This window comes from Oryctolagus cuniculus, chromosome 7, assembly GCF_051225735.1.
Source record: "Oryctolagus cuniculus isolate XC-2025 breed Fujian yellow rabbit chromosome 7, ASM5122573v1, whole genome shotgun sequence".
NCBI lineage: Eukaryota > Metazoa > Chordata > Mammalia > Lagomorpha > Leporidae > Oryctolagus > Oryctolagus cuniculus.
Window position 1 is genome coordinate 2204976 of NC_142873.1, and position 20210 is coordinate 2225185.

At 45.4% G+C, this 20210-nt stretch overlaps 1 protein-coding gene across 1 annotated transcript; it reads right to left on the minus strand.

The window, feature by feature from the left end:
- Nucleotides 1-11637: 11637 nt before the first annotated feature.
- On the minus strand, nt 11638-14765 carry LOC138850373 (uncharacterized). The gene is given in 1 exon segment (XM_089301625.1): nt 11638-14765. A coding segment is annotated over 1 exon segment (1563 nt). The 5' UTR covers nt 14386-14765; the 3' UTR covers nt 11638-12822.
- Between the last annotated feature and the right edge of the window lie 5445 nt (nt 14766-20210).

Sequence of the window (20210 nt, forward strand, 5' to 3'; positions counted from 1 at the left end):
TCGGCGCATCATGCCAGCCGTAGCAGCCATTTGGGGAGTGAACCAATGGAAGGAAGACCTTTCTCTGTCTGTCTCTCTCTCACTGTCTATAACTCTACCTGTCAAATTAAAAAAAAGATTCAAAACAAAAAGAAAATAAAAATATACATGTTTACTCCTTGTAAGATTTATTTTAAAATCAGAGTTACACAGAGAAGGAGAGGCAGAGAGAGGACTTCCATCCTCTGTTTCAATCTCCAATTGGCTGCAATGGCCGGAGTTGGGCCAATCTGAAGTCAGGAACCAGGTGTTTCTTCCTGGTTTCCCACGTGGGTTCAGGGGCCCAAGGGCTTGGGCCATCTTTTACTGCTTTTCCAGGCCACAGCAGAGAGCTGGATTGGAAGTGCAGCAGCCAGCTCAAAACAGTGCCCATATGAGATGCCAGCACTGCAGGCGGTGGCTTTATCCACTGCAGCACAGCGCCAGCCCGAGTAAACATATTTTGAAATTTTTTAAATGGTGTTTTTCTCCATGGCCTTGCTTTTGCATTTTTGTCCAGACAACCTGTGGCCAACCACTGCAGCACAGCCCAATAAGCTGCTACTTGGTAGACCACATCAGATATCAGAATGCCAGGCATGATCCAGCTTCCTGCTAATTGACCCAGAAGACAGCAGGTGTCAATGGAAATACCTGTGTAACTGCCACAAAGGTAAGAGAACAGGTTGGAGTTCCTAATTTCTCCTGCTCACTCTCTACTCTCTTCCTGTCATTCTCACCTTACAATCAATCAACATAAATCAATATTTTTAAAAGTCCCAGTCTGCACACTTCAGTGCACAAATTTATTGACTTATAGACTTGAAAGGCAGAAGACAGGTGGAAATGGAGATTTGACATCCACTGTTTAATGCCCCAAGGTCCACAACACCTGAGAATTGAGGCTGGGTCAGATTGAAGCCATGAGCCCAGAATGCCATCAGAGTCCTCCATGTAAGCTTCAGCAAACCAGTAACCTGAGACTGTACTTGCTGTCCCCAAGGATGTACAACAAGCAGGAAGCTGAAGTTGGGAACCGAGCCTGATCTCATACCCCAGCTCTCCAGCATGGGATGTGGCTGTCCCAGGAGCATTTTAATGAGGTCAAATGCCTGCCTCCAACCAGAGTTTTCACCCCTGGTATTTTCAAACTTCAGTTCATTGATGACCCAGAAACTGCTCACCTACATATGTAGGCTGTTGATATTAAATCCTAGACTTCCTGTCACATTGGGTTACAACAGGAAGATGTATGCAAATGAGCAGAGTTGACATTTTGAGACTTCATTTTTTTTTTTGCTCTTTTTGAATAACTGTTTTGGGAGAGTTCTGTAAGCATTAGGAACATACATAAAATGACACATCACTGTTGACAAAGGAAAAAAAAGCACTTGATCATTTCCAGCTTTATACATTTTTAAAAAATGATTCAGTTACAACAACAAAAAAATTTAGATATTTTAGTAAGTATCACCTTGCAGGACCATAATCACATTTAAGCAACTGACTTACTGTTAATGGAAAAAATTCACACTGCATCTAGTTACTATAGTATTTCTAAGCATAATCATAGCTGATTGAATGCAATGTGATATACACCAAAATTCATATGGATATCACACAATGACAGCATTGTACAAGTAACATTAATGACCTTCAATAAACACATGTTAAATTAGACTGGTCAAGCTAAATGGAATGTTGGAGCCAAGCAGAAATGTAGTGGAATTCAGATTGTCAAGTAAGACTTGAAACTATACATTAGAATGATGTAAAAACTAAATACTGGTGGAACCCTAACAAAATACTAGCAGCAACTATTACAGCCCTCTTGAAAGGTTAAAAAAATCTAGCAAATAAAGATAATACCACTTTTGAGAGAATATAAAAGTTTATATACTCCAGCATAACCCATTTGCTATATATCAGGCTTAAGACTTGGGAGTGTATTCCAGCTGTTGCTTCTCGTAAAAGTTTTTAAATGAAGCAAATTTAATGATAGAATGCAGAATCCTCTTCAGGTATAAAAACCAAAAAATTAACTATAAATATATCTTGGTTCAGAAAGCAAGTTGAGTCACTTGAAGTTGTCAGTATGAAATAAAATATCAGCACATTTCAGCTAGGTTGCTTGAAGGGCCCAGCAATGAGATGAGGGCTGTCCTAATTCAGTGCCCAGTGCTGAAAATAATCTATAAAACTCCTACTATTACAAGGAGGCCAGAGAGAGAGCCAGGAAAAAATGTTTTTTCTTTTTTCAAATTCAAGCACAAGTTAAGGAAATAACAACACACCTAAGCTCCCCTGCTCACTGTGTGAATAAAAACGCTGACAATAACCTGTGAATACATGGATACATGTGCTGCTCTGAACATTTTGCTTTTGTTTTAAAAAGTTCATAGAGTGAGAGGGATGGAATTGGGGAAAGGAAGAGGACTAAACAAAAACATTTAAAATGGAATGGAAAGAGCTTGGCTCTCACATATTTGAACAATTATGATTTTTAAAGCAGCTACACTGGTTGCCAAGCATATTAAAACAAAGCTAGCTGCACAGTTCCAATACAGTTTACCCAGCATAAATGAAGACCATGTGGCATAGGGGTAAACAGAAAGCTACATGCAGCCAACTACTACTATAAATTATTAAGCCAGAATTCAGAACAAACATGGCTTGCACTTCTCACAAATCAGTCACAATTAAGGTAAGAGAACATGGCACTTAAAAAAGAGCCTAATCCCCATCAGGCACCAATAGCTTGTCTTGGCACAAAATGATCAAGTGATTTTAGCTGAATTTTTTTCCAAGTCACTTGGTACCATGACAGCCTCTATATCAATGGAGTATATCCTGGTAGCTGCTTTATTTGACACTTGGTGCAGATGTGGTCAGCTTGGATTTTCTGCCTTACAACTTTACCACCAGCCATAGCATGTGCTCATGGTTCCAATGGCAAACTGGTAATGTGAACATTCAGTACTTTTAATTTCCCAACTAACAAGTGAGTACTGTTAAAGTTGGAAAACAGTATTCTGACTATGTTTGGCTTCATTTCTTTTATATTTTCTAGAGGGATACAATTTTAAGGAATAAACATTTGACCACATGCTCTGAATCCCCTCCCCTCAAAGCCTAAAATAAAAAACAAAATTAAAAACAAACAAAAAAAAAACCAGAAAAATACCCCCAAACACCAAGTATTCTAATAATACAAAGAACCATTATGAATCTTTTCATTAAACTGAAGCTCACATAAACATACAATCACAAATTTCAGTAGTCTAGGCTGCAAGTTTAAATACTATGCAGATATATACAAAAATAGTAACTCTAGATCCAAGAATAAGGGCTTTTCCCAATGCTAAATCATACTTTAATGCAGCCTGAGCTTTCTTCTAGTTTCTATAGTCTACTTTATGCAGTTTCAAAGTTGTGTCAAGTTGATTCCTATTACCATATGAATATATGCAGTTGAATTAAAGGATACTACTATGCATTCTTAGCACACACAAAAACATTACCCAAAGTCCATTTAAAATATTTTTAAAGTTTAAATGATTTTTTGGTTCAATTTCTATTTCTGCATAGCCACAGAAGTTTCTACTAATAAAGAGACTACTTTAGTATTTTATATGATTTTTTTTAAGTCTTAAACATATCAACACTGGTTCATGGAGTCCCATTTTCTCCTCTCTTTATCACAAGCTTTGTATTTTTAAAAGACTCCTTCACACAGGGGAAACAGTACTGAGCACCAGTCTTTTATGGCTAGGCTCAAATCTAGGGAACTTGTAAGTAGTGCAAGCCACTGACTTTCCTTTGAGCAATGTGCATACAGTATAAGGGACAGATGCAAAGCTGCAAGGTAACATTCTCGTAATCAATAGAGATGAACAGAATGATCAAAACTGGATGTCAAACACAATTTTGTCTTCATAGAGGGCAATCACTAGCATGATGGCAAATCCAAACAGCAATCCCAGGTTTTGAAGAATGAATTGCCCTACTGGACAAAAGCCATGTTCTTCATTGTCACCATCACCATGCAACATTTCTGGAAGCATGTCCACCAAGGCTACATAGAAGAACATGCCTGCAGTGATTCAGTGGCCTAATATCAGACTGTCTCTGTGTTTTATTGGTCTCTGTTAAAGGTTCATGTCTAGGATCCCCAGGCTCTCTGTGAGTAATGGAATCATTATGAAAATGGCGGGTAATGTTATGGTCAAAGTGATGATGCAAATGATGGTGATGATGTAAGTGATGATTATGCTCACACATGTATTTGATTTTACAGATACTTCAATTGTCTCTTTCTCTGGGCCATATTTATGGTTTCTTTTTGTTGATACACTGGTTACAGTTTGATTTTCTGAATTTAAATGATTATGGGAATGCTGGTGGTTATATGAGTGAAAATGCTTTCCCTCTTGAACTGCCAAAATATCTAAGTGAGAAACATGATTGTGGCCAAGATCCTCATGATTAATCTCAACTACTTTTCTCTCTCCAAGGCCCAAGTTTGTTAAAAGTTTCTCCAGATTGAAAAAGGATAATCTTCCATTTTCACCATAATGGTCAAGAAGTTTTTCAATGTAGTATTTTTTTTAATTTTCCATATCCACTGAACATTTGCTTTGCTCCAGTTCTGTCATCCCACGGTGGTGTCTGTGAAGCTCTTCAGGGCCATGGTCATGTTCTTCATGGCAATGGTTGCAATGATGGAAAATAAATGTCAGCAAACAAATGAGGCAAAATTTTGTGTGCATATGTACCTTCATTTCTATTTTTCCTCACACTTGAGGGCCGTGTGCATCTCCTCTCCGCTTGGTACAAAACCCTGGCTGCACCAAATTGTGTATTCACCAAAGCTGCCTGCATTAACTCTGTCATGGAGGCCCACACTGAGACTTCATTATTTTTTACAGCCCTTTTCTACGCTCTTGAGGAAAAGTGGTTTTTCTAATTACGAGTTGTTGAGTTCCGTATTTAGTGGAGTGTAAGCTTATGATTATAAAATAACCTGATACCAATGCCATCTCACTAAATTGATCAGTTTAAGTTAATCATTGATCATACAGATAGGACTAAGTGTTAAAGGGATCACACAAGACCAGTGTCTGCTAATAATAATTGATAGAACTAGAAAAGAGAGAATGATCCAACATGGGAAGCGGGATACACAGCATATTCTGAATGGCAGATGTCCTAAACAGCATTCCGACCTCAGAATCAGCCCTTAAGGCATTTGGATCTGGCTAAAAAGCCCATGAGAGTATTTCAGGCATGGAAAGCCAAGACACTGTGGCAAAAAATGACCTAAATGAAAGATCTATGTGAGTAGGATCCCAGTGGAAAGAACAGGCCATCAAAGAAGGAGATACCTAGCTCTGAAGGGAGGAGAGAACTTCCACTTTGACTATGGCCTTATCTAAATAAGATTGGAGTTGGCGAACTTGAGAGGCTTCCATATAATTGGCACCTCATGACAAGAGCCTCGGGTGATTACTGACATCATAAATAACGGTGTCAATTGTTAAATCAACAACAGGAGTCACTATGCACTTACTCCCCATGTAGGACCTCTGTCCTTAATGTGTTGTACTAGGAGAATTAACAGTAAAACTAGTCTTCAAACAGTACTTTATACTTTGTGTGTCTGTATGTGTGCAAACTGTTGAAATCTTTATATACAGAAGACCAGCTCTGTACTAAAAGATAATTAAAAATGAATTTTAATGAAGATGGGATGGAGAGGGAGTAGGAGATGGGATGGATTGTGGGTGAGAGGGTGGCTATGGGGGGGACCACTATAATCCAAAAGTTGTACTTTCAAAATTTATATTAAATAAAAGTTTTCTTAATAAATAAGATATCCTGAAAGTATGTCATAGTAAAAAATTATATCAAAAAATAAGGAAGGAAAATGGAGAGTGGGAGCATGGGCAGGAGGAGGTTAGGATGGTGAGGATCACTATGCTCTTATTTCTGTATATATGAAACAGATGAAGCTTATTCACCTTATATAAATAACTTTTAAAAGACTAGAAGATATTACAACTGCAAGACCATCATTTAAAATCCTGAGATAATTTTCAAAGAGGGACTAGCCCCATAGTTGTGAGTGAGGAGGAGAAAAGGACATACTGCCTGGTTCCTCGAGAGAGGGGCAACTGAAGTCATGGTAGATTTCTCCCAATGCTGCTCATGGTATGCCCTGGTCCACTATGACCCTGTAGTCCTAACTTTAACAGGCACAGGATTTTGTCAAACCCTGAAAGCAGAGATGCCCACAGCAGGACAGCCCAAGATTGAGTCCTCCTGTGCAGCATTGGTCTTCACAGAGCTAGAACACCATCCCTAATAGGAACAAGCATCATGAAAAGAGAGTTTAGACCAAGAGAAATGCGACGTCTCTGCATCCCCACTCACCAATGCCCTCAGCTGCAGGGAAGGGCCCAGTGTCATGGATTTGGCTTTGATCCCATCCCAGAGCGGTCCCAGGTGGGAATTTCTCCCAAGGGAGAGGACAGATCACTTCCACACAATTCACCTGGCTTCTACTCAGAAGAAACACAGTGAGCAGGGATTGCAAACCCTTCTTCCATAGCCACCTGGCATTTCAAGCAAAAAGGCATTTCTATAGCCTTTTGGCCAAAGCTCCCAGGATAAGCTACAAAAAGGGGATAAAGCCAAACGAGGACAGAAAACACCTACAATGAATCGTGAGCATGTACATGTGACTGAGGACAATACATTCCAAACCTAAACCAATATTGTTCACTGCTATTAATATGGCTTTGCTGTAAAGAACTCTTTAAGAGGACATTCTTCTTCCTTAGGTCACTAGGCCCCCACCTTACACACTTGTATGGTAAAATTACTTGGGTGACAATATGCTATTCTGCTAGGATAAGTAAGGATGGGAGGTCACAAATCCTGGGAACTATATTGGTGCTTTCCACCATGAAAGACTAGCCTGCCTGGATCATGCAAGTCAGATGAGGGCAATGTTTGCTTATGTGACTTTTAATATACCCTGGGTTTTATAGACCTCACACATTCCATTCAATCAGATGCATTTTGTTAATGCTTTGTCCTCATATCAGGCTGCAAGGGTTAACTTACAGAAGTGACATTCTCATGGGACTTATGTGTTTCCAAATTTATTCACCACATAAAATCCATGTTTTTGACTGAATGCTCAGCATGCACCACCAGCCCCTCATATCATCTTCAGAGTACATTCACTGTGCACAAAAGCATTATTTCTGTGAGCTTCTATCCCTTGATACAGAGAAGTCACTCAAGTCAACCAGGGAACTTCTCTACAAGAAACCGATAGTGGTTCAGTAGCACTGTGGTTTCCAGGTGTCCACTAAATGACCATGGATTGGAACCTTAATTGTCCAATGGGGCAGTTTGGCAAGTGGCACCTAGTGGGAAGTTGGGAAGTGTGTCAGTCATGAGAGTTGAGCTGGATAAATGAATTAATGCCTTTTTCTCCAGGAGTGAGTGCTTGCTTTTCCAGAAGTCGATGTGTTATCCCAAGAGTGAGTTGGGATAAAGCCAGGCTGCTTCCTGTGTCCTGGCCCCTTCACTCCTCTCCACTGACCCTCTGCTTTCTGTTATGAGATGAGGCAGCCTCTGAGCCTCAGCAGTTGCAGATGCCAGATCTTGGAATTCCTGGCTCCCAGAACAGGAGCCAGAGTAAACTTCTGTATAAGTTAGAGTCTCAGACGTGTGGCTTATAGCAACAAAGAATGAAGTCAAACAAATGGAAATCCTGGAAAAACAAAGAATTCACATTTATCAGCCAACTTCTGGTAGTGACAGTCTCTAAATGAGTACTGAAACCATGCCCAATGGTCCAGGAGTTCTGCTGTTAGACTTGGGATGTCACCCTAGTGAAGGCTGAGGGGGTAAGCAGACCTCTGAGCCAGAGAACCATGAGCACAGACCTGCATGCCTAATTAACTTTCCCCACTTGGGCCTCAAATGTTGAAATGTCAAGCATGAACCAACCATTGTTTCTCTACCAAGGAAAACACCAGGAAGGTGGCATCCAATTCTGCTACTTACCCAGGAGCATCTGGGGTATTTCTCCACCTTTCTCCATCTTCAGAGATCCCTCATTTTTCTTTCAAAGACATCCATGGTTCAGGATATCCAATGGCTTATGTGTGCATGTGATTCATACCCCTTCTTGGAGTCATTTGCCATTCTAAGGGTACATGCCAACTGGCTCTGGTGCGATGAATGTTTAGTGAAGGAAAATGTAGAATGGTTCCTATGCTCACAGCTTATGAGATGCAGAAACACCAAATGCTGTGAGGACCTTACCATCAGGAGAATGCAATGCCTATCAGCTGTGTCACCTGGGGTGAGGTCTTTCACTCCAAGGCCCTTAGTTCCCACTGATGTTCCATGGACAAAGTGCATGATCTGCATCCATCTTGATTGTTCATCATTTTGCCAGAGAAAAAGTTTCAGAAGTTTATAATGACAGACTGTGCATGTGGAAGGGACTGAGGCTGGCTTGGGAACTCCTGAAAGTGGCACTGCAGCCGCCTCCCAAAGACATGTATACCAATGTGCTGTGTGAAGGATCCCCAGGACCAGTGCTGATGCACATGTGGGTGCTACCAGTGGCCATGTGTTTCTTGTTATAGGGCAAGATTTAACATTAGAGAATCCAGAGCACTGTGAACAAAGACAGAAGACCATGGTAACTTGGGAAATGGCCTCACTGTTCTGGAAGTATTTCTTCACAGTAGAGAAGAAACAATACATTTACTGCCACTGCAAACACAGTACACCATCATCCTTCTCACCTCCTGCTGTATCTGAAGGGATGGTGAGAAGAGGATGGTTTGGAGGAGTCTGTCATTTCTTGGAAGCTTCTGTCTGAGGAAAGGGGATCAGAGAGTCACACTAAAGAAACCTTGGTTTTCAAGGAGTCATGTCTCCCTGGTAATTCTACAACCTGAGAACAGAAATTCTTATACTGTATTTAGTGGGAAACAAGACCCCCAAAACATGATAGGCTTTTTTCTTTATCAGACATATATATGCCATTTAAAGATGTCGAAGGGTACTGCCATTTGGTTTCTTGCTTTGATTCTGTGGACATATGATTAAAAGCCCATGCTCCTCTCTCCACTGCCATTTACAATCCTAACTCCAGACACTTTACCACAAAGCTAACTTGCCAAATGTTGGTGAGATGGAGGACTTGAGTGCAGATCAAGGAAGACACAGGACTAAGAGGGTAAATAACATACCAGATGCTTCATTCAGGAAATGCCTCCCAGCATGGTACCAGTCAGACAAGGCTGAAATGTGATGAGATCTTTGGGTCATCACAGCTCAATGATCTACCCAGGTAGGGCTGATGGACACAGCGCTAGGTCCATGGCATATAAACTTGAAGGAATCATCATAGCTAGGGAAAAGCCAGGGGATCTTACTGCCCCTACCACTCCCCAAAACAGCTGAGTTGAGTTTAATCTTAAAGTGACCACGGTTTGGCCTCACTTGCTGATTTACATGGGACAAATGTCACCAGTGCACCAGCATTTTGAGACAAAACATTTCTCTGTGCTCCATTTTGACTTTTTCATTGGCTTCTTAGGCAAATTTGCTTTCTCTACCCAACAAGCCTGTGCTTTCAGGGTACAAATTTGTTTCTTTCATCTTTAATAAACCAATGCTACCTGACACCTCAGCGTTGTGCAGTTACTCAAGACTTCTGCTGGCCAACTATATATATTTTTTAGCCATAAATGCCAAAGTAAGTAGAAGCAATAGAATGTATACATCTCCAAGTATGCATATCTGTGTATCTATTATCTATTCATCCATCTATGTATCTGTCATTTTCATACATCAGCAGGGAAAGAAAGACCTGTATTATACAGCTACTGGCACTCTCAAGCCATTGAAGGAGGATCCCAGGGACCATGAGGTCCACATCCAAATCTGGAAACCAAGGAGAGCCACTCACCAAATTCTAGGACACTATCCAGAGTATTCTAAAAAATACAATTACAAGTCAGTGACCCCAGTGAACATACCTCTAAATTCCTCAACTCTAGCAAAATGAACTTAACAACACAACAAAAAAATCATTCATATTGATCAAGTGGGATTTATCACAGGGATTCAGGTATATTCAACCTGTGCACACCAAAAAAACTATCACAAATCACTTCAATAGAAGGAAGGAGTATGCTCATATGATCAAAATAGACAGAAAAATCACTTGATACAATTCGACAATCTTTCCTGATTTAGAAACCTTGAACAAACTCAGTATAGAAGGAGTATGTCTAAATACGGTATAGGCTATTTTGGACAAACTCACAGCTAAGAGGATTTTTCAAAGATCTGGAGTCTGAAAAGAATGTCTACAATCACCACTCTTAGTATAGCACGACAAGTTATCACAAAAGCAATTAGGCAAGAGAAACAAGTAAAATGCATACAAATAGGAAAGGTGGAAGTCCAATTGTCCCTGTTTGCAGATGACATGATTCTACTTGGGAGAAGCCTGGAGACTCCAGCAAGAGAATATTAGAATATTAGAACTAGAAAACAAACACAGTAAAGCTGCAGGATACAAATTCAATGTTCAAAGCTAATTAGCATTTGTATAAACAAATAATGAACTGTGAGAAAGAAGTTACAAGACCAACCCCATTAATAATTTAAAAAATTTTAAAATGGAATAAATCAAACCATAAATAGTAAAGGCTCCTCCTATGATAATGACATAGCACTAATGAAAGAAATGAAGGAGTTAAACTAAAGAATGGCCTCTCATATTCATGGTTGGAAAACTTATTTGCTTTTTAAAATAATTTACTTGAAAGTTACAGTGAGGTGTGGGGGGGTGGAAAGCTAGGTCCTGTATCCACTGGTTCACTCCCCAGTGGCCTCAATGGCCTGCACTAAGAAGTCTGAAGCCAGGAGCTTCATCCAGGTCTCCACATGAGCAGCAGAGGCCAAAGCACTTGAGCCATCTTCCATTGCTTTTCCCAGGCCATTAGCATGTGCCTGGATTGAAAGTAGAACAGCCAGGACAGGAACTGCTGCATATGTCTGCTATGCCATAGTCCCTGCCCTTGTTTGGGAAACATTACATTGTCCATACTACTCAAGGAGATTGAAAGATTTGATGTAGTCATCACAAAAATACCAATTACATTCTCCAAAGAACAACAAAAAACTCAAATTCACATAGCAGCACCGAAGTAGTCAAATGGACAAATCAGACTTGAACAAAAATAATAAAGCTGGAAGCACAAGAATACCAGACTTCAAGCTCTTCTACAGAACTATTCCAACAAAACCAACATGATCCTGGCACGAAGACAGTCACAGAGATTAACAGAACTGAGGAAAGATCAAAGAAATAAACCCAGCATCCACAACCATCTTGCCTTGGACAAAGTTGCTCAAAACACACAAAGAGAAAGAACAGTGTCTATACTAAATGGTGCTTGGAAGACTGCATATCCACACACAGATAATTGAACTGGGAAAATTCCCCAATCCTATGCAATCATTTACTCAAAATAGATCAAATATCTTTTTTTTTTAAATTATAAATGCCAACACTGTTATAAAAATAATAGTGTGGCCCTTTTTATTTCCTTTAATCAGAAAAATATGCCCCACATTTCCAAGACAGAGGCCTTAGGGAAGCACCAGAAAGGGGCTTGCCTTGGGGGGGGGGCTCAGGGCTGCCCTGGCTGGGCAAGGGGACATCAAGCTGCAGGGGTCGAGGGCCCTCACCCCAGAGCCTCTGCAGGACCCAGGGAGGGGCCTCTTGAGTAGGGGTCTGGGGGCGGCAGATGGCCTGGAACACGGGGTGGCCGTGTGCCCTGCAGTCCATGCACATGCAGCAGTGAGCAGTGCCTGGCCAGGGACCCCAGGCGACAAACGCTGCTCTCCGGAAATGGAGGCCTTTGCAGGGCTGAAGGCTGCCAACAGCCCCCGACTCTCGGAGGTCTGGAGACAGAGCGGCAGTGGAGGGAGACTCGGAGACAGCCCTGCGGGACAGGAGCCGCGAGGGTGTGGGACAGGGCTTTCCCAGCATGGCCCTGGACCCCTGCACCCTGAGGCTCTCCCGCGTGGAGACATGAACAGCTGCCTTTCAAAGGGAGCCCCTGAGTGGAGACAGCAAATCCTGAGAAGTGGGTGGCAACATCCAGGTCACACCAGATGGACTGTGTCCCTCCTAAGCCCGCAGACCCTCAAGGGGACACCAGCATCATCCCATGGCCTGAGTGGGCAGGGCTGGTGGCAGAATCCCATCTTGCTGGATTCACGAGGCTATTCTGCCTGGGGGCAGGGAATGCACATGGGTCAGGCGGGGTGTGGCAAGGCCGTGGCTGGCACCCCTCCCTCAAAGACCACACAGGCCCATGTGCCCAGGCACACATGCACACACACCTGCACGCATGCATGGAGACAGATGCAGCCTGTGTTGGCAATTCAGAGGCACAGAAGGATGCTGAGGGGCCCCTGCAAGCTCTGAGCCCCTCCTGGGGCACGTCTGTCATGAAGTGACACCCACAGGGCACTGTGACACCGCAGGGGAGGGCATGGCACGTGGCAGGAAGCATGGAGTCATCTCCTCTCTTGGCTTGGCCTCGGCCTGATCACAGCCCTCCTGCCTCTGGCCAAGCTCAGTGTCCAACAGCAAGCAGCTGGGGCCTGTCTGGAGAAGGCCTCAGGCCAGTGCAGCCAAGTATCTCAGGCCCTCGGACGCAGAGCTGGGGTGGTGCCTGCAGGGACTCAGGCTCCAGGGCTCACAGACGGGGCCTGCCGGGCCGCCCCTGGGGCACAGGACCGTGGCGACCGTGCCCTGAGGGGCTGGCAGGGATGGCCCAGGAGCGAGGGCTGGGGCTGCCGGGCCGGCACCAGATCCAAGAGGGACCTCCGCGGCTGGCACAGAGGCCTCAGGAGAGGTCGGCGGGGTGGGCCTGGCTGCCCCAGGAGTGAAGGGCGCTCAGGGATGGGAAGCAGCAGCTGGGGTTTGCAGGACTGACAGGGGCCCATGAGCGACCGGAGGGGCTGGCAGGGCTGCTCTGGGCCCATGAGTGGCCGCTTCGGGGGGTGGGGTTGCTCCGGGCCCATGAGTGGCCGCGTCTGTTGGCCCGACTGTCCTGGGTCCAGCAATGAAGGTTTGGGTGGACTGGGCTGCTCTGGGGCTTCAACCAATGGCTGACTGAGGCCTAGCAATGACCTCTGGGGGCGGCTGGGATGTCCCAGGAGAGCCCTGCGGGGATGGCCATGTGGACGGGGGGCTATGAATGCCTGCCAAGGGCAGCAACACTGGCCTGAGAGGGAGCCAGGTGGCCGGCGGCGTGGGCACAAGGTGAGGAGTGACCGCGAGGGCTGGCACCATTGGCATTGGGCTAGCAGGGACCGACGGGGTGGGCAACACTGTCCAGAGGAAGCCCTACAGGGCTGGCCATGGAGATACGGGGTCAGGAAGGACCGCAGGGACCGGCAGCGGTGACACGGGGTCAGCAGGGACCGCAGCGGCCGGCAGCGGTGACAGGGGGTCAGCAGGGACCTCAGGGGCTGGCAGCGCTGCCTGGGGCCTGGGAATGCCCAATGTGTCCTGCATGGCTGAACTGGGCGTGACCGCTGGGGCCTGCAGAGCTGATCTGGGGCATGAAGCAGCCGCTGGGGCCAGGGGTGCTGCCCAGGGCCCAGAAGTGACCGCTGGGGTTGGCAGGGCTGTCTCGGGCCCGGAAATGATGGCTGGGGCCAGCTGCGCTGACCCGGGAGTGACCGCTGGGACTGGCAGGGCTGCCTGGGGTCCGGGAGAGCCCGACGGGGCTGGCAGCGCTGACAGGGGGCTGGGAGGGGCCCCTGGGGCGGGCTGGCTTGGCTGGGCTGGAGCTGCTGCTGCCGCTGGGCCGGGCGGTTCTGGTCCCAGGGGTTGGCTGGGAGCGGCCCCCCTTCTGGAGAGCACACCTGCTTGGACGGCTGCAGCGGGGCCTTCCTGGCGCCCGCCTCGCAGGCAGGCTCCACGTCCTGCCCCGGGCTGCCCGGCTGGGGGGGCTGCTGGCTCTCGCGTGGCTCGACAGCCGGGCAGCGCTCCTGCTCCCGCGGCTTCTAGATGCGGCGCTGTTCCCACTTCTTCCGCTCCTCAGGTTTCAGGGCCATGTCCTTCTCCAGGGCCTCCAAGGTGCTGAAGCTGGCGATGACCTCCTCCTCCTGCGAGCTCGACTCGCGGCGGCGGCGGCGCGGAGGACGCGCGGCGCGGGCGGGCGCGCTGCGCAGGCCCGCGTTCTCCTTGCCACGGCCCGGCTCCGGCTCGGGGCCCGGCCGGCTCGCAGCCTCCATGGCGCGCCGGGCAGTGACCTTGACCCGCCGCGCTGCTCCCGCTCCGCTACGCGTCGCCGCGGGCCCGGGGCGCCGGGCGGCGGGCCGGGCCGGACATGCCGGGCGCGGGCTCAGCCGCGGGCCCCGCGCGGCCGGGGATCCCCGCCCCGGGCCGGGCGCATCGGCGGGGCGGTCCTGCGCTCAGCGGCCCTCGGCCGCCCCGCCAGGGGCCCGCCCCATGCGCACGGCGCGGCGATCGGGCCGACGGCAGGCGGGCTCCGGGCGCTGGGCTCGTGCGGCGGCACTGGGCTCGTGCGGCTGAGGCTCTAGATCAAATATCTTAATGTAAGATAGAAAAGTAAGTGGCTACTAGATGGGATCACAGGGGAACTGCCTCAAGATATCTCCATAGGCAATTGTTTTAAAAAGATCCCAAGAAAAAAAGAAAAACAAACAAATGTGATTTTATCAGACTCAGAAGTTTCTGCACAGCAAAAGAAACAATCCACAGAATGAAGAGAAAACCAACAAAATGAGAAAAAATATTTATAATCTGTTCATCTACAAAGGATTAATATCCCTTACATGTAAAGAACCTGGAACACTTAACAAGAACAATGCAGTTCAGAAATGGGTGTTGGATATGAGCAGACATTTTTCCCTTTGCTTTGCTTTCAGGGAAAAACAAACATCTGTCCTGATTCCACATGTGTGTGTTTGGCTTTCTATGCCCAGGGAGATATCTGGAAAGAAAGGAGGATTTTTAATGGCAGATAACAACAAAAAAAATGGATCCTCTAATAAAAAGTTACATGTGGAAGTACAGATCCCACTGAAATAGCAGTTATGGAATAGCGGTCATGGAATCCAGAAAAATCACCTGGATCAACCAGCCAACAGCCCCTCCCTATATAAATCAACACCACATATGGCCCTCACTCCAACTTTCAGCTTGTTCAAGAGTTGCCCCTTGGATACTAATTCAGACGTCCAAAGAGAATTATGGGTTTCCATCAGTGTAGCAGTGGTTGGTATTGGAATCCTGAAGAAAGACCTTGTATACCTGAAAACTGGGTCTATCACACTGCTAAGGCTGCACGTGACTGCTTACCATGGAAAGGAGTCAATTTCTATGTCTTTCTAAATGTGTGGCTGGACACAAGGTGGTTGTTGCCAACCAAGAAGTCAGCCCAGAGTGTGAGTTCTGTGCAAAAATGACAAGAACAACAAGATCCCACAGGGATGGGGCCTCCAGCGTCCATTATCCGGAGTGGAAGTGTGAATCCACTTCATGGTGACAGCAAGAGCTGCAAGGCCACTTAAACCTTTGTTAACATTTGTGAGTAATTTCACTAACTGACTGGAAGCAGACCTGAGTCAAACTGAAGGAAGCTACAGTGGGGAGTGAGGCATGACTTAGTCACACTGTCCTCAGCCTGGCCTCCTTGAGTGCAGCCGGGGCCAGTGCTCAAGCACACATTCCCTGGCAAAGAAGGGCTACCTCTGATTTCTCTCCTTGCAGAGACCAGAGGAGGCTGTGGCCCCACAATCCCATGAGTTTGACAAACCTGTCCAGTGTGACTAAGCACTCTTCAGGCACTGAATCACACATCCATCTGGCTGAGAACAAAGACTGAAACCCGATGGGGCTGCACCATGTTCCCAGGTCCCCAGTTTTCCTGGGTTCAGTTTACTCACCCCTCTGTGGCTTGCTCTCAACTGCATGGCGGTCCCTGCCTTCTTCATTCTCCAGCCATTTTCATTTGTAGCCAAGGAAGTCCCAACCAGCCCTTCCTGTTCCCAGAACTTTCACCTCTGCATGGAAACAGCTCACCAACCCTGGAAATTTGTTCATTTCCTGGTTAAAATGAATCCGGCATCATGTCCCAGATGACAGCAGGAGCAGCCAGATGACAGTGACGCCGTGTACTCCTTTGAGACTGCAAGTTCTAAGCAATGATAGCTAACACAGGAACCGTTCTTTCCACTCAAGAAAACAGCATAAGTTTGGCTAAAAAGCTGGCTGACAATACCCATCCCCAGGTGTTCTTGCAAATAAAGGGGCAGGGGAAAGCTGATTGGACACAGCCAAGCTCAGCAGCTAACACTTCTCATTAAGGAGTTGCCTGCAATTCTGACTCAGCTGCATCAGGTTTGCTGCAGCCTTGTAAAAGTAGGGCCAGGACCCTCACCATCTCCTTCCGGGCACAGAAATCCAACTCCATTATAATGATAAACATCCAACAGCAGCTGACCTGAAACACACGCAGCACACACGACGACACAGATGGCAAAGAAACCTGCTCCTCCCTGAACCTGAGCAACCCTCCTGGGGACGTCCCATAAACTTAGGGAGCATAGAAAACTTCCCTGGAAGTTAAAACCTTTTAACTTCTGGCTCTTCCAGAAACCTGATTTCTGATTAGTTAAAGCTACTTTGTTCCTGAATTGTGCAATTTAAATTTAAATTGCTGCTCTCAGCTCACACTGTGGTGAGTGTGTTTCTGTTGGCAAAGGCACAGGACAAGAACCTGTGGGTTTTCTGCTGACTTCATCATCCCAAAGAAATGATAAGATGATGGATATGTTAATTATCCCCACTTGGGGCTGGCACTGTGGGTTAGCACTTAAGGCCACCACCTGCAGTGCTGGCATCCCATATGGGTGCCGGTTCGAGTCCCGGCAGCTACATTCTGATCCAGCTCTGCTATGGCCTGGCAGAGCAGTGGAAGATGGCCCAAGTTGCACCCACGTGTGAGACCCAGAAGAAGCTCCTGGCTCCTGGCTTCAGATCGGCACAGCTCCAGCTGTTGCGGCCATCTGGGAAGTGAACCAACAGATGGAAAAACTTTCTCTCCTTCTCTCTCCTTTCTCTCCCTCTCTCCCTCTCTTTCTCTCCCCATATCCGCCTCTCTGTAACTCTGCCTTTCAAATAAATAATCTTTAAAAAAATTGTCCCTACCTAATCATCTGACAAGGTATATAGGCCTTGTACCACTACACTGTATGCCCCATATATATAGCTATCTGTCAATTTAAAATAAGATAAAATGAATTTAAAATTGGTTCTAAAGCTCCTATGAATATTACAAAAAGCAACAACTTACCTACTCTTCTCCAGTAACTGCCAGCCATTGCACAAATTAGAAATCCATTGCACAGCATGTGATGAGGACAGCTGGAGACTGCAGGGCAGGGGCTGTGGCCACACCGAGGCTGCACTGTTGCAGAAGTGCTGTGAGGGCTCCCCATCACAGGCAGATGAGGACAGCTGGAGACTGCAGGGCAGGGGCTGTGGCCACACTGAGGCCGCACTGTTGCTGAAGTGCTATGAGGGCTCCCCTGTCTCAAGCAGACAGCTGAGCGATTGGTGCTCTCACGTATTTTTCAGTGACAGAACTTGGCAAATGACCAACATTCCAATGCCCTTAAAGATAAAAGTAAAAATGATAGTGTGACTGATTTTTGACATGGCTCGTCAGATTTATAGAACTTCACAAATGTCTCACTTTTCCCATCCAACTTTGAGACTATGTTTTGCGTGTTTGTCACAAATGATCTGGTATGTGACGTGGAACATGGCAGTGTCGTTGGTGTGGTGAGGAGAGCTGCAGCAGTGCCCACAGCCATCTCAGCTGCCAAGGTCTCTTCTGGTGTGAGGCACAGAATCCCCTTGAGAACACAACTGGAGCTGGCTTGATCACTCCTTTACAATGTGCCTGCATCATTTCTGTCTTGTTCCTCAAATTCTTTTTTTTTTAACTTTTATTTAATGAATATAAATTTCCAAAGTACGATTTATGGATTACAATGGCTTCCCCCACATACCGTCCCTCCCACCCACAACCCTCCCCTTTCCCACTCCCTCTCCCCTTCCATTCACATCAAGATTCATTTTCGATTATCTTAATATACAGAAGATCAGCTTAGTAAACATTAAGTAAGGATTTCAACAGTTTGTTCCCACACAGAAACATAAAGTGAAAAATAATAGATGATATTTTTTTAAATGATGATGAAATCAGATCAGACCTATTGTCATGTTTAATCCCAGTGAGAGTCAAGTTGGGAATTGATAATTTCTTTTCTTTTTTTTTTTTTTTACAGAGGATCAGTTTAATATACATTAAGTAAAGATTTCAACAGTTTGCACCTCCATAGAAACACAAAGTGAAATATATTGTTTGAGTACTCGTTATAGCATTAAATCTCAATGCACAGCACGTTAAGGACAGAGATCCTACATGAGGAGTAAGTGCACAGTGACTCCTGTTGTTGACTTTACCAATTGACACTCCTGTCTATGGCATCAGTAATCTCCCTATGCTCCAGTCATGAGTTTCCAAGGCTATGGAAGCCCTCTGAGTTCTCTGATTCTTATCTTATTTAGACAAGGTCATAGTCAAAGTGGAGGTTCTCTCCTCCCTTCAGAGAAAGGTACCTCCTTCTTTGAAGACCTGTTCTTTCCACTGGGATCTCACTCACAGAGATCTTTTGCCAGAGTGTCTTGGCTTTCCATGCCTGAAGTACTCTCATGGGCTTTTCAGCCAGATCAGAATGCCTTTAGGCCTGATTCTGAGGCCAGAGTGCTATTTAGGACATCTGCCATTCTATGAGTCTGCTGAGTATCTCACTTCCCATGTTGGATCACTCTCCCCTTTATTTATTCCATCGGTTAGTGTTAGCAGGTACTAGACTTGTTTATGTGCTCCCTTTGACTCTTAGTCCTTTCATTATGATCAATTGTGAACTGAAATTGATCACTTGGACTAGTGAGATGGCATTGGTACATGCCACCTTGATGGGATTGAATTGGAATCCCCTGGTATGTTTCTAACTCTACCATTTGGGGTAAGTCAGCTTGAGCATGTCCCAAATTGTACATCTCTTCCCTCTCTTATTCCCACTCTTATGTTTAACAGGGATCACATTTCAGTTAATTTTCAACACTTAAGAATAACTGTGTATTAATTACAGAATTAAACCAGTCATATTAAGTAGAATAGACAAAAAAACTACTAAGAAGGATAATGTATTAAGTTGTTTATTAACAGTCAGGGCTATGCTGATCAAGTCACCGTTTCCCATGGTGTCCGTTTCACTTCAGGAGGTTTCCTTTTTGGTGTTCAGTCAGTTGTCACTGATCAGGGAGAACATATGGTATTTGTCCCTTTGGGATTGGCTTATTTCACTCAGCATGATGTGTTCCAGATTCCTCCATTTTGTTGCAAATGACTGGATTTCGTTGTTTCTTACTGCAGTATAGTATTCTAAAGAGTACATATCCCATAATTTCTTTATCCAGTCTACCGTTGATGGGTATTTAGGTTGGTTCCAGGTCTTAGCTATTGTGAATTGAGCTGCAATAAACATTAGGCTGCAGACCGCTTTTTTGTTTGCCAATTTAATTTCCTTTGGGTAAATTCCAAGGAGTGGGATGGCTGGGTCGAACGGTAGGGTTATCTTCAGGTTTCTGAGGAATCTCCAGACTGACTTCCGTAGTGGCTTGACCAGTTTGCATTCCCACCAACAGTGGGTTAGTTTCCCTTTTTCCCCACATCCTCTCCAGCATCTGTTGTTGGTAGATTTCTGAATGTGAGCCATTCTAACTGGGGTGAGGTGAAACCTCATTGTGGTTTTGATTTGCATTTCCCTGATTGATAGAGATCTTGAACATTTTTTCATGTGCCTGTTGGCCATTTGGATTTCCTCTTTTGAAAAATGTCTATTGAGGTCCTTGGCCCATCTCTTAAGTGGGTTGTTGGTTTTGTTTTTGTGGAGTTTCTTGATCTCTTTGTAGATTCTGGTTATTAACCCTTTATCTGTTGCATAGTTTGCAAATATTT